This window comes from Betta splendens, chromosome 22, assembly GCF_900634795.4.
Source record: "Betta splendens chromosome 22, fBetSpl5.4, whole genome shotgun sequence".
Classification (NCBI taxonomy): Eukaryota; Metazoa; Chordata; class Actinopteri; order Anabantiformes; family Osphronemidae; genus Betta; species Betta splendens.
This window is the reverse complement of record NC_040900.2, coordinates 13,900,916-13,914,175: the sequence shown is the minus strand read 5'-3', so window position 1 is coordinate 13,914,175 and position 13,260 is coordinate 13,900,916. Positions and strand designations below refer to the sequence as shown.

General features: G+C 45.2%; 1 protein-coding gene across 4 annotated transcripts in view; it reads right to left on the bottom strand.

The window, feature by feature from the left end:
* The window catches only part of sobpa (sine oculis binding protein homolog (Drosophila) a), a 34,360-nt gene that overhangs the window by 5,153 nt on the left and 15,947 nt on the right, over positions 1-13,260 (bottom strand). Inside the window, exons 5-7 of one of the 4 annotated variants that reach the window (XM_029138235.3) lie at positions 13,179-13,202; positions 7,508-7,603; positions 1,612-3,658 (exon numbers count right to left, since the gene is read on the bottom strand). In XM_029138235.3, the coding sequence (XP_028994068.1) occupies positions 1,613-3,658; positions 7,508-7,603; positions 13,179-13,202 (2,166 nt within the window). In that variant the 3' untranslated portion in view covers position 1,612. The remainder of the gene's footprint in view (positions 1-1,611; positions 3,659-7,507; positions 7,604-13,178; positions 13,203-13,260) is intronic. The other 3 variants (XM_029138237.2, XM_029138236.2, XM_029138238.2) reach the window with 3 other exon arrangements.

Below are 13,260 nucleotides of genomic sequence, written 5' to 3'. Positions count from 1 at the left end.
CATTATTAATTACTCTAATTCAGAGCACACGCCTCATGTTACCATAACTCGAATTGGTCTTCAATTGCTCTTGAATACAATTTCATTTAATTAACAACTAGGAGAGCGCATCATTAAATTTTGTATTAATGTGGTGAATAAATCCTTTGACATGAGAGACATCCAATTTCCATTCTGAAGCTCATCGAGGCAATCTGTCAGTCAAAGTGAAGCAACAAGTACACTTCCTGTAAAATGAGGGCAACCCAAGCTCATCTGGAACTAGGAGCACGTCTTAGCCCCAAATCAGTGGTGGTAACTGTTCTCCAAGTAGAAAGCCCAAGTAAAGTTCTTTTATCAACAATCATCTTCTAAAATCTATGATCTTACAGAAACCTGTACAAAAGGTCCAACTATAAGGTAAAAGAACATTTGAACTAAATCCTAACTATCTTAGTCTCTCCAACTTCGTAGACTCATGTTCCTGCGATGTGTCAAATTTACCTTTGGATGTAAAGCCAATTCATATATTATTAAAGTTAAAGTTAAACAGAAAAGAGCAGGGCATTATAGATATTTTGTCTTTTAAATCTTCTGTAAACAGCTTCTCTCAACGTTACTGTATGTGTGTAAAACAATCATCTCGCACGTCTTTGACTTAAACCTGGCTATAAATGACTAAAACTGCTAATTTTTAGATTTTTGTAAACTTCCCACAACACACTTAGACGCCTCGCTTACACCCACATCCGAACATCACCTCATTGACCGTAGGCTCTAAATTGATAACTATAACTATATTTCTCATAATTTTGCCAGACCACATAAAATATTTTTTTATACAAATATATAATAATAATAATTTGAATACAAAATACTTCTTTACTTCTTTAGTTCACAGATGAAAAATTATATTTCTTTGGCTGATTTATTCACTGGGCTGCTTTTAACTAAACATTTTAAGCTATATGAATATTTTCAGAAGAAATTAGCTCAAAATAAGCACATGCACGTTGTCTGGTGTGTTACAATAGATAATCTACATTTTTTTATTTTTCCTATAAGTGTTTGTGCCTGCATCACACAGCCGTGTTAACAGATGTCTCCATTTTAGGTGTGCTGTTTCCTTTCATCTTCTCATATCATATTACCTCCTGGTTCAAAAACCCTTTCCGAGGCTTCATGGAATCATTTCCTGCGAGTGCCCCTCCAGACGACATTTAATCACCTGTACACCTGTCACGCTGGACTGACAGGTTGGGGACATACACACATTGTTTGACCTACACCAACGTGGTGCAACGTGTGTGGGCACAAAACAAAGATTGTGAAATTATGATCAATTATGACTCCTAGTGCTGATCAAACTGATCATGATACATTGGGTTAAACGTCAAATAACACTTATAAAGGTCCACATTGTTAGAATGATAGCACTGGTGATAGTACGCCGTAAAGAACATTTTGGAAGTAAAAAAGATCATTTACAAAAGCTGGGGAGTGTGAGCCATTTGAAAAATCAGACCTGACTGATTACTTGATGAGTACCCTACTGAGAATTATCAAATGTCACTGAATAAACCTGTGTGGGTTTAAAGTTAACTGCAGAGTGAATCATTGACGTGAACCTACCTCATTTGTTTTGATTGCGAATTCGCAGACACCTCCTCTTCAGTGGCGGCTCCAGCTCGGGGCTCCCAGCTGCTGACAAAGGGGCGCTGATGGAGCAGGACAGGATGGCTGTCTTGTCGGCGCCGGGCTTTGGCACAGGCTGGATGACCACACAGCCCCCGGTGGAGAGCAGGGGCAGGGCGTAGGCATGCTCGCCTTCATCCAAGTCGTCCGGGTCTGGCTTACCCTCGGCTGTGTTCACCCTCTCCTCCTGTGTTGAGCCTCGCTTCCCCAGATCCCAGTCTCCAATCGAGCAATTGTTCTCTTTTAGTGCCTCATGCTCCAGCTCACCGTTGGCCGGCAGAACTGCTGCCTCTCCCTCCTCATCTCCTGCATCTCCTTTTCGATCGGGGCAAGACTCAAAAGCAGAGGTGACGAGTGAATGCCAGCCTGTACCATTCACTATGACATTACAAGGGGCAGCAGGGCTACTGTTGAGCTTGGGTTGGGGCTGGGGTTGGGTCCGTGCTGTGCTGGATGAGGGTGGTTGGGTTACACCGGTGGTACAAGGAGTTAGTTGACTCAGCGCAGGATTGACATTGCAAGAAGGGCTGCTGTCGCTGGAAAGCGGACCTGGTGATTCCTGTGTGCTTGGATGCGTGGATCCTTCCAAATCTGCAGCCCCAATGAGACTTTGTGAATGGTTTCCTCCACCAACAATCTGATTGCCCTGCTCCTCCCTCTCCAGCCCACTAGCTGGCGGAGATCCTGATTCAGTCTCTGCTTCCACTTTGACCTGGACCCCAGGTATCATTCTCTGAATGACCTGCTGTTGGCATGCCCGCTGGCCCACAGTCAAATCAATCACACCGTCCATCAGTCGGGGGCTGCTGGTTACACACACGTTACCTACCAAATTGTCCTCAGCCTTTACAGTTAGGTCTACTATTGCCGCCCTGCTTCTCTCTGAGCGCAGGGGAGAGACACAGTCCGAACCACCTGGCTCTACTTTCGGCTCTCCCCTGTCACTTCCAGAGGAACCTGGTGAGGCTGAAACTTCAGAGGACTCTAGAGCACTGCGGACAGAGCTACTGCTCTCTGGCTGGTCCCTGGGTGCCTTGGGGTTAAAAGGTATTGGAATTGGAATAGGAATTGGAACTGGGAGGGGTACAATGACAGGATAAGGGACTAAAAGAGTTGGCGGGGGTACCAATGGGGCCAACGATGGCATACCAAAGTTCATCATTGGAGGAAGGGGAATGGGTCCATTGGGCATCATGTTGACTGGGGGAAAAGGGGGTAGACCTGGCATGGGAATACCAGGATGGGGTGGCATCATGCCTGCATTGGGATTGGATGAGGGGTGGACGTGAGGGGATAGCAGAGGCCTGTGCATGGGGCTCGATGCTTGACCAAGGGACCTAGGTGGAGGCGGGGGGCCAATGCCTGGGATTATAGGGTTTGAGAGGGGACTGTTGGGCCCTGCTGGGTGAGCAGAGGAGCGAAGAAATGGTGGCCGGATCTGTTGCATCATTTGATGTTCCATGAACAGAGGCAGAGGCATGGGACCCCGTGGGGTCATAACCATGGGAGGGCTACCAGGGGGAACACCAACTGGTGGGTGCAAAGTAGGAAGAGGTGGAGGGGGAAGCGTAGGACTCTCATGAGGTCTTGGTGTGCCAATCCTGGCAGAGGAGGCTGCGGACGGGGAGCAGACAGCAGCAGTGTCTGAAGGGGAGCTGACAGAAGAAGTGGCTATAGCCAAAGATGAGGTACAGGACGGGCCCCCTGGTGAAGGAGCTTTGCGACGGAGGTCTGTTAGTGGCGACCCCCAGGATTCAGGGGTCAGCAGCTGTACCCCCCCACTGCATTCCGGCTTACCCTCGCCACCAGCCCCATGGCCAGGGTTACACAGTGCTCCGGGCAGGGCTGCCTGCGTCTCCTTGTAGAAAATGTCCATCTTGTATTGATTTAGGCATTTGGCACTGCAGAACTGCAGCCTCCGCTCGCCGGCACCAAAGTCCAGATACTCCTTAGTGTGGCGAATGTGCTTGCACCAATCACACACCTGCAAGAAAGAAAAACATACACAAACGCTGTCAGCATTCATCAATGTGCACAGAAAACATTTCTGATGAAATACAACATAGTTTCTTATGAAATACGCTGGAAGCATCTAGATATGTACAAAACCACTGCTTTTGCATATATTTATAAATCTATCAAGTGCATTTTCTCATTTAGGCCTTGAAGTTATAGAAGTTCTGAAACTGTGGTGGAACATTAAAGAACCATCTCTTCTATAAAGTTTAAAATGTCCTATTATAAGGGTAGAGCACTATTTTAAATCATTTAATCATCTTGAATCATAAAATCATTTAGTACAAAGCAAAATCCATTCATCATCACATGGCAGTGAGTTAGAAGCGTAGCCATGGCTTCGATGGTTCTGTAGGACCACAGCCTTAGTCAGCTTCTCTAGTCTGAGTCAGGAACACGCATTTGACTTGGAGACGGATAACATCATCTAGATTATAAAATGTAATAGTTCTGTTTTGAATCACTAAAAAGGAAATGGGAACTAGAACTGGCTTAATTCTTTATGCTCCTTTCACTCCCTGCATTTGCAAAGATACCAAAACATCCTGTTGCACAGTTTCATCACCATTATTCACCTTTCCAGCAGGAAAACTGCAAATTTTTCTTTAGGAGGAAAATGAATGTGACCCTGGCAGAGCACACAGCAGTGGGCGAGCCCTGAACACAACGTTACTCGTCAGGCCACACACAGCTCACTCTGTCAGCTCAGGGAGGAGTGGCAGGTCCTCGCTGGAGATAATTAAGGCATTAATCAGTTGTCAGACCCCTCAACGACATCCATCCATCACACAGACCCTTAAGCCCCCCTGCTGAATGTTAATAAGTTGAAGGATGCAACCGGAAGGTGGATAAATTACCGCATAGCAACATTGGTTTACTTGGCAGAATCCTGTCTGGCAGTAGCTAAAAGACAGTGAACTCAGCACGAGCTGCTGGGGCTGATGCACCGTAGCACTGGCCAGGATTTCAAAAGAACACATAGCTCGCTGTCCTGCAGCTGCCACACATGTAAAACATCAGGCTGCTTGCATAGATTACGTGTTCTACATCTGTATCATTTGGCTAAATCCCAGCAGCGTCTTTTAAATTTAACAGCTTATAATAAAGATCTAGCGCAGTGTTTGTAATGAGGTCTGAGTCACGGTGCGGCGTTCCTCAGGAGGCATAATTACGAGAGGTAACTATGAACTCGGTTCAGAATGGATTTGTCAAACTAGCAAACGAAGTGAGCTCTGGAGAAGCAGCTGGAGAACACAAGCTGCAGGAAGAGCTGATCAGAGACCAGACTACACAGCATCCGCTGGGCTTAAACACGACACTCGGTCCCTTGAATTCTACATGCTTTAACTGCCCATTTAGTCCTGGCTAATTCAATGAGCCATGACTGAGTAAAAGTCAAAAAGGTTCTCTCGTAAGTTGAGTTTGATAATGGTGGGCCCAGGATATTTTAAATAATAAATGTACCGAAATTTTGCTCGACAAGACAGATGGAGAGCACTTAACGACTTTCTGCACTGTGAGTGAAATTTCACTGCACATTAAGCTAATGGAGTTGTGCTTGCTCTCCCTCGCTCTCTCTCTCCCCGGCTCTCTCCCCACTCCTGCGCACAGATGTTTGTAGTTGAATATAATTACGGTCATTTATTTCCACTGCGGCCAATGTACCAGCGTCGATGGTGTGGTTCAACCATTTGCATTACAACAATTATCATGTTACCAAACAAGTATCGCACAACCACCTCGTGGCTGTCGTTGTTTCCTCCTTCCATGCTCACTGACCCTTTGATTAGAAATGAAACGTGATCACCAAGTCAGTTTAGGTTAGTGTAATCTCAATCTCAGGGATTAAGATAGAGGTTCCCAAACCTGACCACACATCTGATCCAGGTAATTAGCAGGGGTCAACGAGGCATGAGGACAACATTTGGGAACCTCTGGGTTAAAGGATGTGATGAGGAGTATTTAGTTTCTGCAGGCACAGTAAATAAAGCCGACCCCCAAGACATATTAGATGCGGAACAACAGACTGCAGAGGAAGATGAGAAACTTGAAGAGAAAGAAGAGGTTGCAGATGTTAAAGCGATTGCAGGAGGATGTGGAGGATTTCGATAATGAAGAGGAAGAAAAGGAGGCAGTTACAGAGGGTTAAGAGACTGGAGAGTCTCAGACGGTGCACAGATTGTGAGGTTTCGTAAGAGGCTGCAGAGCCTGAAGTGGGAATATATGTAGGATGAAGAGGTTTCTGAGAATGAAGAGGTTTAAGCAGGAAAAGAGCATAAAGGGACGGGCTCGTGCATCCCCCCGTTGAGGTCGATGCGCGGTTCTTTTGACACTTTTGGCATAATCACAAAGATTAAAAGCATGAAAATGAACCAGGTGCTTGAAGCGAGCCAGTCGCTGCGTGTTTTGTTCGGTTCACCCACACTCCAAACAATCTGTAGCCAAGTATCCACTGAGGACAATTCATGTCCTTCAGTGACGTGGAGAGACGGTAAACAGAAACAGTGTGCTTGCTACGCTGTGGATCCAAAACCCAGATCAGAGCCAGAAGCACCTGGTCCAATGGCAAACGGGTGCAGAAGAAAGGACATTTAGCTGAGTAGTCACAACTTAGAATCTTAGAATCAACACATCGTGGTCTTGTTTTAAAGATCTGTTACAAAAGGAGACGCAGTTTGAATGAAGAGTGTAGTAAGTGTAGATAAGAGGCAGAGAAGAACAGAGGCTCTCCCTGTACGGCTGCTTTTATGACAGCCAGCCATCGCCATCACTCATTATAGATGTGACACACAAAGGCCATTCTCACTTGGCCAGGTGAAGTTCAATCGCACTATATTTCACAGCGCACACTTAGCGCTCGCACAGTGAGTGAAATAATAAGACTGCAGCTCGCTGCGGCAAAACCTCTGCTGCGGATCTGCTCTGTCTAAAGGATGCGTCACATGACGTGCAGCAAGGCGTCAATACGGAGCTAGCACAGTTTAACCTGTGGAAGAGGAGCGGCTCACTGTGGATGTATGTTCAACTGTACAAAAGTTTATCTTTAGCTTCTCTAGAGGGTGCACGACAACTATAACCTACTGACCTTCCGTCTAATGGGAAAAAAAGCGAATAATTCACATGAGTGGTGCATGTATAATTATATTATAATATAATATTATAATTTTTCATTAGCTGTGTCCGTAATAACACTCAGATCTGGAACAAAACACTTACACTAAGATGACATAAGAACAAGCCTGTTTATCAGTTTTGTCTACACCACAATATTAAGTTTTAGCAAAATTAAATTACTAAATTTTTTTACACTTCCATTTAATTATTGTTTCTTTTCTTGAGTGGTTCCTTCCACCTGACTCTTCACCTGTGTTGTTACTACATTCAAATGCTAAAGACATGATGCACAAAATTTGAAAAATGCCTGTACAGTAGTGTAAGTGGCATGTTGTGACATAATCGAACATCCTATGGAGCTTTTTAAAGGTTCTATCAAACAGTTTTCTGTGAATAAATGTAAAATAAATCACTAAAAATTCTAATATAAGAACAAGAAAACAAAGCAAATGCTGAGCGTGTAAAAAGTGTTGAAAGGCTGAAAGATGATCATTGTGGTCTTCATGTCTTTGTGCGCTGCCTCTTATTTCAGTGCTGATGAAAGGCTGATGTGTAATGTCCACTTTTACAGTAATGAACCACTCCACTGACATGTCAACAAGAATGACTAAAAAATGATACACGTTTAACAGAAAACAACATCAAAACATATTTGAGTAGTAGCCATTAAGTCTATCTAGTGTTAAATGCTTATGGTCCTTACAAGCACATCGCTGTTTGTCTTGAAGACAAGCCTGGGCGTGTCCTGAGTAAAGCGGTGCTGGGGTAATTTCCCACCGAGGCCATCGTCGTCTCTCGCCTGGGGGGAGAAATAATGGCTGCTTTTTACGGATGGACAAAATAAACAGGTGAACAGAAGCAACAAGGAAATGTGGAAATCAAAAACAACACTGAAAATGAACAACAGAAATGACAGTAGAATGTGTGAACAGTCACTGGTTTGGGAACAAACCAATCAACAGCCTGGAATCAAACCGTGTGTGTGTGAAATCGTCTGACATCAAACCAGCGAAGAGGGAAAACTACACGAACATTTGTATGCATTTGAAATATAGCTTCACACACGTGTGTTAAAGTTAAAGATGCACAGCTCATTGGTTGATCTCAGAGGTTTGAACATTCCAGTTCATTCAACCACTAACTTATACCTAATAAATAATTACTAAATTATTAAATAATTAATTTGTACTTAATAATTCTCTCTTCAGTCTGAGCCATGCAAATGTTTTCACTCATCTCAGTAATACTTTTTCATTTATTTAAGTCTCTCTCTCGACAGTTTGATTCCATACTGTACCTGGAAGGCTGACATGATGTTTGTACCACTCGGCTACTAATATTTATGAATATGGTGCCACCTAAATACTACACGATATCAAATGGAATTAAATGATTTACATGCATTTATTTACCCTGTGGTTTTATGATAAAAAATCAAATAATGCACAAAAACTAAATGAAAAAAGAAAAAAACTGTGCATGATTTGAGGCTAATGGGCTCCGATATAGCTAGCGCCAGCACATCCGTACACGTATTAAGTGGGACTTTAAATATCATCGAATATTTAACGCCAAGCTAATATTTTTGTCATCTGTTGTGAATAATTACAGTACAGTGTGACAGTAGTGATCAGTTGAACCCATATGAATACTGGCTAATTGTTCATTTAATCCTGCGAGTGTTTGATGTGCAGTGTCAAGCTATAGGCCGAAAATGCTGCTGTTCCAGATGTGGGCAGTTTTGTTGCAGAGGAGTTAGAGGCTCAGTCTGGCAAAACGGCTCCAATGTGTGACGTCACATGAAATGTGCTTTTATATAATATAAACCTCATTGTGATGTAATTAGTTCACATTTTACTGCCGGGGGGCACTGATATCATGAACGGAGGTCAGCGCTCATCACGCCCAACTGCAGTCCTCCAGCTGACCTGCGCCGCCGACAGGTGGACGCTGGCCTCAGAGACGCACATATTATGTTCCTTTTAAACTGCTCGCTGCAACCTTTGGGTTTTCACGGGCAATTTGAAATCCCGCTCTGTTCATCTTCTGTAATACCAAAGGGCAAGTCTGGCGTATATTTTCACTTCTTAGTCCAAGGGCTGATTGAGTTTACCTCCGCTTCCATCTGCTTCCCTCACCTCCAGCTTGGGTTTCCCATTCCAATCATAACATAAATCCAATAGTGCTGCCTCGTGTCTCGTGTCTCGTGAAGTAAACTAGAAAATCTAACAATATGAGAATTAGACAGAAAACATTGTTCCACACTGAAGCGCTACAATGCAGCGATGGGAATAATTCACCAAATCAGGCTATGGGGTCGCGGTGATTTAGAAGCAGTCGCACACTCAAAACACACAAATATAATGCAGGATGTGATTTGTTGGAATGAATGTGGACTTAAGACCAGTAAAAACACACACAAGCAGGCAGGCGTTTGATGACACACACTGTACATGCTTCCTCTGACACAGACACACACAATGAGCCACTATTGTGCCATTATTCTGTCTCCAGTTTGTGCTCTGACCCTCTGGCCCTGCGCCAGCTCATTTGCATATTGTACTAATGAGGTGTTGGCACTGTGAACGAGGCGTGAGGCGCACACAGTGAGCCACACGCGGATAAAGGACATGCAGATTAGGACAGAGAGACAGACACGCAGAGCCCGAGACAGATGGATAAACAGGTACAGTAACTATGCAGGTGTCCTTAAAATACAGGAATGTTTAAATAAGCTTTCACTCAACGGCAACATTCAACATTCAGTCGCCCTCTGGCTCAGACGTGCAGTTGCTGCTCTGTGTAAAGGTGTTTTTTTTTTTTTTTTTTCTCGCTCCGGCGCTGCTCCATCGTGCCAGCGAACTGCAGCTGCCACCAGCTGAAGTTCCTCACAAGAACAACAGAGCAGGACATCGGGCGCCCAGCTCCCCTCCAGCGGCGCGGCCGTCCTGAGGGGACGCCGCGCCAGCTGCCGCCGCGCGAGCCTCCATCTGGGCACGGATGCGCGTCCAGGTGTGCGCGCCCGTCACCTGCCAAGAGAGTCGCCGCTCCCAAAGGAAGACTCTCGCGGGCGAGGCTTGTCCAAATCCAAAGACAAACACAGCTCATCCCAAATCCTGATGGGAAGGTGCAGGCCTGGCGCTGAACGAGAGGAGGAAGGGGCTCCGCTCCAAAAAAAGTGCCCTGGCTTTTCAGTTTTCATGCTTTTTCACCACAGCACCAACTCATTTTAAAGCAATCTGGATAATTGGATTATTGTTATTAACAATAACAGATGACGAGAATGATAAATTCTCCAATGTTTGGAACTTCACAAGGTTCAAGTGGTGCAGACGAGTTGAGTTTATCACACCGGCAAGTTTAAGACATGACACAGAAGTGTGTGTAAAAGTCTAAGTTCATGTGCGTAGCTCCACTTTTCCAGTCTAGTTAGTCGGAGTTACTTTTGTCTTCATGTGAGCTGAATGGCTCGCAGCTATGAGATAATCACCTGCCTCTCTGTGCCCTGGAGCTGTGTCAGGCAGGCCTCAAGGCTTCCTAACCACCAGTGAGCCTGTGCTGCAATATGCAGACACATTACACACTTCATCACGCACGCGAAGCCTCCACGAGCAGCTACAGCGCATTCATACAAATTCAAAGCGCAGTCACTCACACGCACGCACGCACACACACACACACACACACACACACACACACAGAAACTCCCACTTTTTTGGTTTGGTGTGTGCCTTCAGCTGATGGAGATGCAAAGTAAACTGCGGAGTGCTGAGGGGAGGGGGGGGGAGGCGGCCGCGGGGGGGGGGGGGGGGGGGGGGGGGGGGGGGGCCGCGGGGGGTGAAGGCTGTGTGTGAGGGGAGCAGACGTGTGCGTTTGAGGTGATGTGACATTTCTGGGCTGACATGAAGCAGCACTCTGCCCCCTCGCGCCTGAAGGGAGCTCCTGGGGAAAGACACTGATGGAGGTCTGGGGTCTCCGGGGGGGTGGGGGGTGGGTGGGGGTTTTCATGGCGTGAACAAAAAGCCCTGCGCTGCGGCAGAAATGAAGTGGAAGACGAGCTGCAGTCTACCTGCTCCCTGCCTGTGTGAGTGCTGTGGAAGTGGACGCCCTTCATATGCACGCTGCTGCGGAAATATGTATAAAGACACAAAGAGAACGATAATGGTGTTTAAATGAAGAGACGCCTCCTCCGGTGTGTAATAAATAAATGTTTCTGTCTGTTTTGAAGCATTCAGCTCAGTCAAACCTCCCTAAATGGGCCTTTATCGGTTGTCATGGGAGCACAGAGCCACGTTCACCTCCAAGCTGCCTCAGTAGGTGTTCAGCAGGCTTCTGCACAGAAACGAGGCCCGCGCCCCTGTCAGATCTGCTCACACCAGCCCATCCGGCGCCCCGGCCCGACTCTGCCGCCACCGGACGTCGCTTCTGAGACAAAGGCAGAAGCCACACGTCCTACACGTGCCTACAGCTCAAAGCAAAACTTCACCCTACATTTAAATTCCATGATCTTAATCCCCCAGAAGTGTCCCAAGATGATCGCAGCAGCAAGTCATGTCTCAGTGAACCTTTCCTTTCTCCCCACAAGCCTCTGGAACCGGCTTTGGGAGCAGGCAGGTCGGCACCGTGCACACAGGAAGCGACCGAAGCAGCGTCTCTGGCGGTGGAGGGAGGATGAGAGGCAGAATAATGGAGTAGTGTGAACTAATCCAGCAGATTAAGGCACACAAAACCAGGTTAACTATCAATCATCCCTCGTCACACAGACACATAACATAACGTGGAGTTATGCAGATATGTGAGAAAGTGGCGGTCAAGTCACCCTAGGAGGGGTTTGGGTTTCATGGATGAGGCATCTGAAGATATTTCATGCAACATACCCCCCCACCCCCCCACGTCTCCTCTGCTCTATCCAAAGCACATGCTGACACGAGATACTTTTTTTCAGCCATGACAATATTTTTTTTCTTCCGTGGGGAAAAAAGAGACGCAAGCCTGCAGGCCGTGTTGTTGTGGCCAACCTTGTGGGTGCATGAGAAAAGAAACATGTGGGTATCGCTTACACAAATGGCCTGCATGGGTGTGCGGGAGCCAGACAAAATATAGAATATGAGCTGCTGCTGCAGAGCCGGCCTGTCCTGTGTTTGTGATGTCTGAACATTTGCATCGTGCTGATGGACGGGAGAAACGTCCAACAAGGCTGAATGTGTGCATATGAACCTGATTACATTTTGTATTATATGTAAAATATAGCTAAAACTGGCTAAACCGCATAGTATATACAGACATCTTTTAAACTTGAACAAACATAAATATGACTTGAGAAAAAAGTATTTAGAACTGTGAAGTAACGGCCAGTCACTCTGATAGGAAGTCATACTGTCATACAACCGTTGTGACTCTAAAGCAGCGCGGTGCTGAGGTCAGTGCGACTTTGTGACAAAGGTCCTGGGATCAAATCTCTAGGGAGGTTTTAAATGTATACTGTTCAGGATATGTCATGTATACATTTTCCGTAGGGATAGGCTTCCTCATGCATAAACTGGCATCCAGGTAAAACCATGATTGTATTTAGCAACGAATCCACATCATTAGGTTGTGTAATGACTTTAGGCTGATGTCAAACTCAAATCGCCAGGTTTTCTCCAAGACACTGATGTTTATATGAAAAGTCTGGAAGAAATTATTCTGTATTTTATCCACATATTATTTTATGGCATAACATGTTGTTCTAACCAACATTTAAATACACATTTAACATAAGACCTGAAAATCCTTTATTCTAGGAGCATTTATGGCTCTTAATTTATGAATTACTTTTTCAAACAAATTTTCCCGCTGATTTATTTGATATGACACTGAACGTTCCTCTGTGTCCCATGTCAAATGGCATAGATGGAGTAAGTGTTTTTTTTTCAAATGAAGCCAGTTTAAAACCTGCTTTTTTATCTGACATGGAACTCGACACTTTTTACGAGTCATCCATTCTCCCACAAGGTTTAAACATGTGGCTCTTTCTCTCTCATCACCAGGACCGGAGAGATCATCAGTCGTCTTCATGTCAACATTTTACAATGAAAACTACAAAGTCACTATAAAAAGAAATGAGCTACGTAACACGTTAAGGTAGAAAATGAAGAACATATACTACATGTATGTGCAACATTACACTAGACACAAGGTCAGCTTGCTTTTCATGCTTTGTGAGAAAAGTGTCAGAAAAAAATAGAAAGAGGATCCAACTCAAATGAACAGACATAGTCTGAGTGCAGCTTCTCTGGGTCCTGCTCCAGTGCAGTGCTTGGGAAGTGATTATGTTTAAATGAATAACTGACTTCAGGACAGACAAGCGGGAGAGTAAAGCACGTCATACTCACAGCGTAATTCCTTATATATCCCAGCTTTGGTACAAGAGAAAAAGGAGATTGTTTAACTACAGTCATTGTGGGTAAAACCATG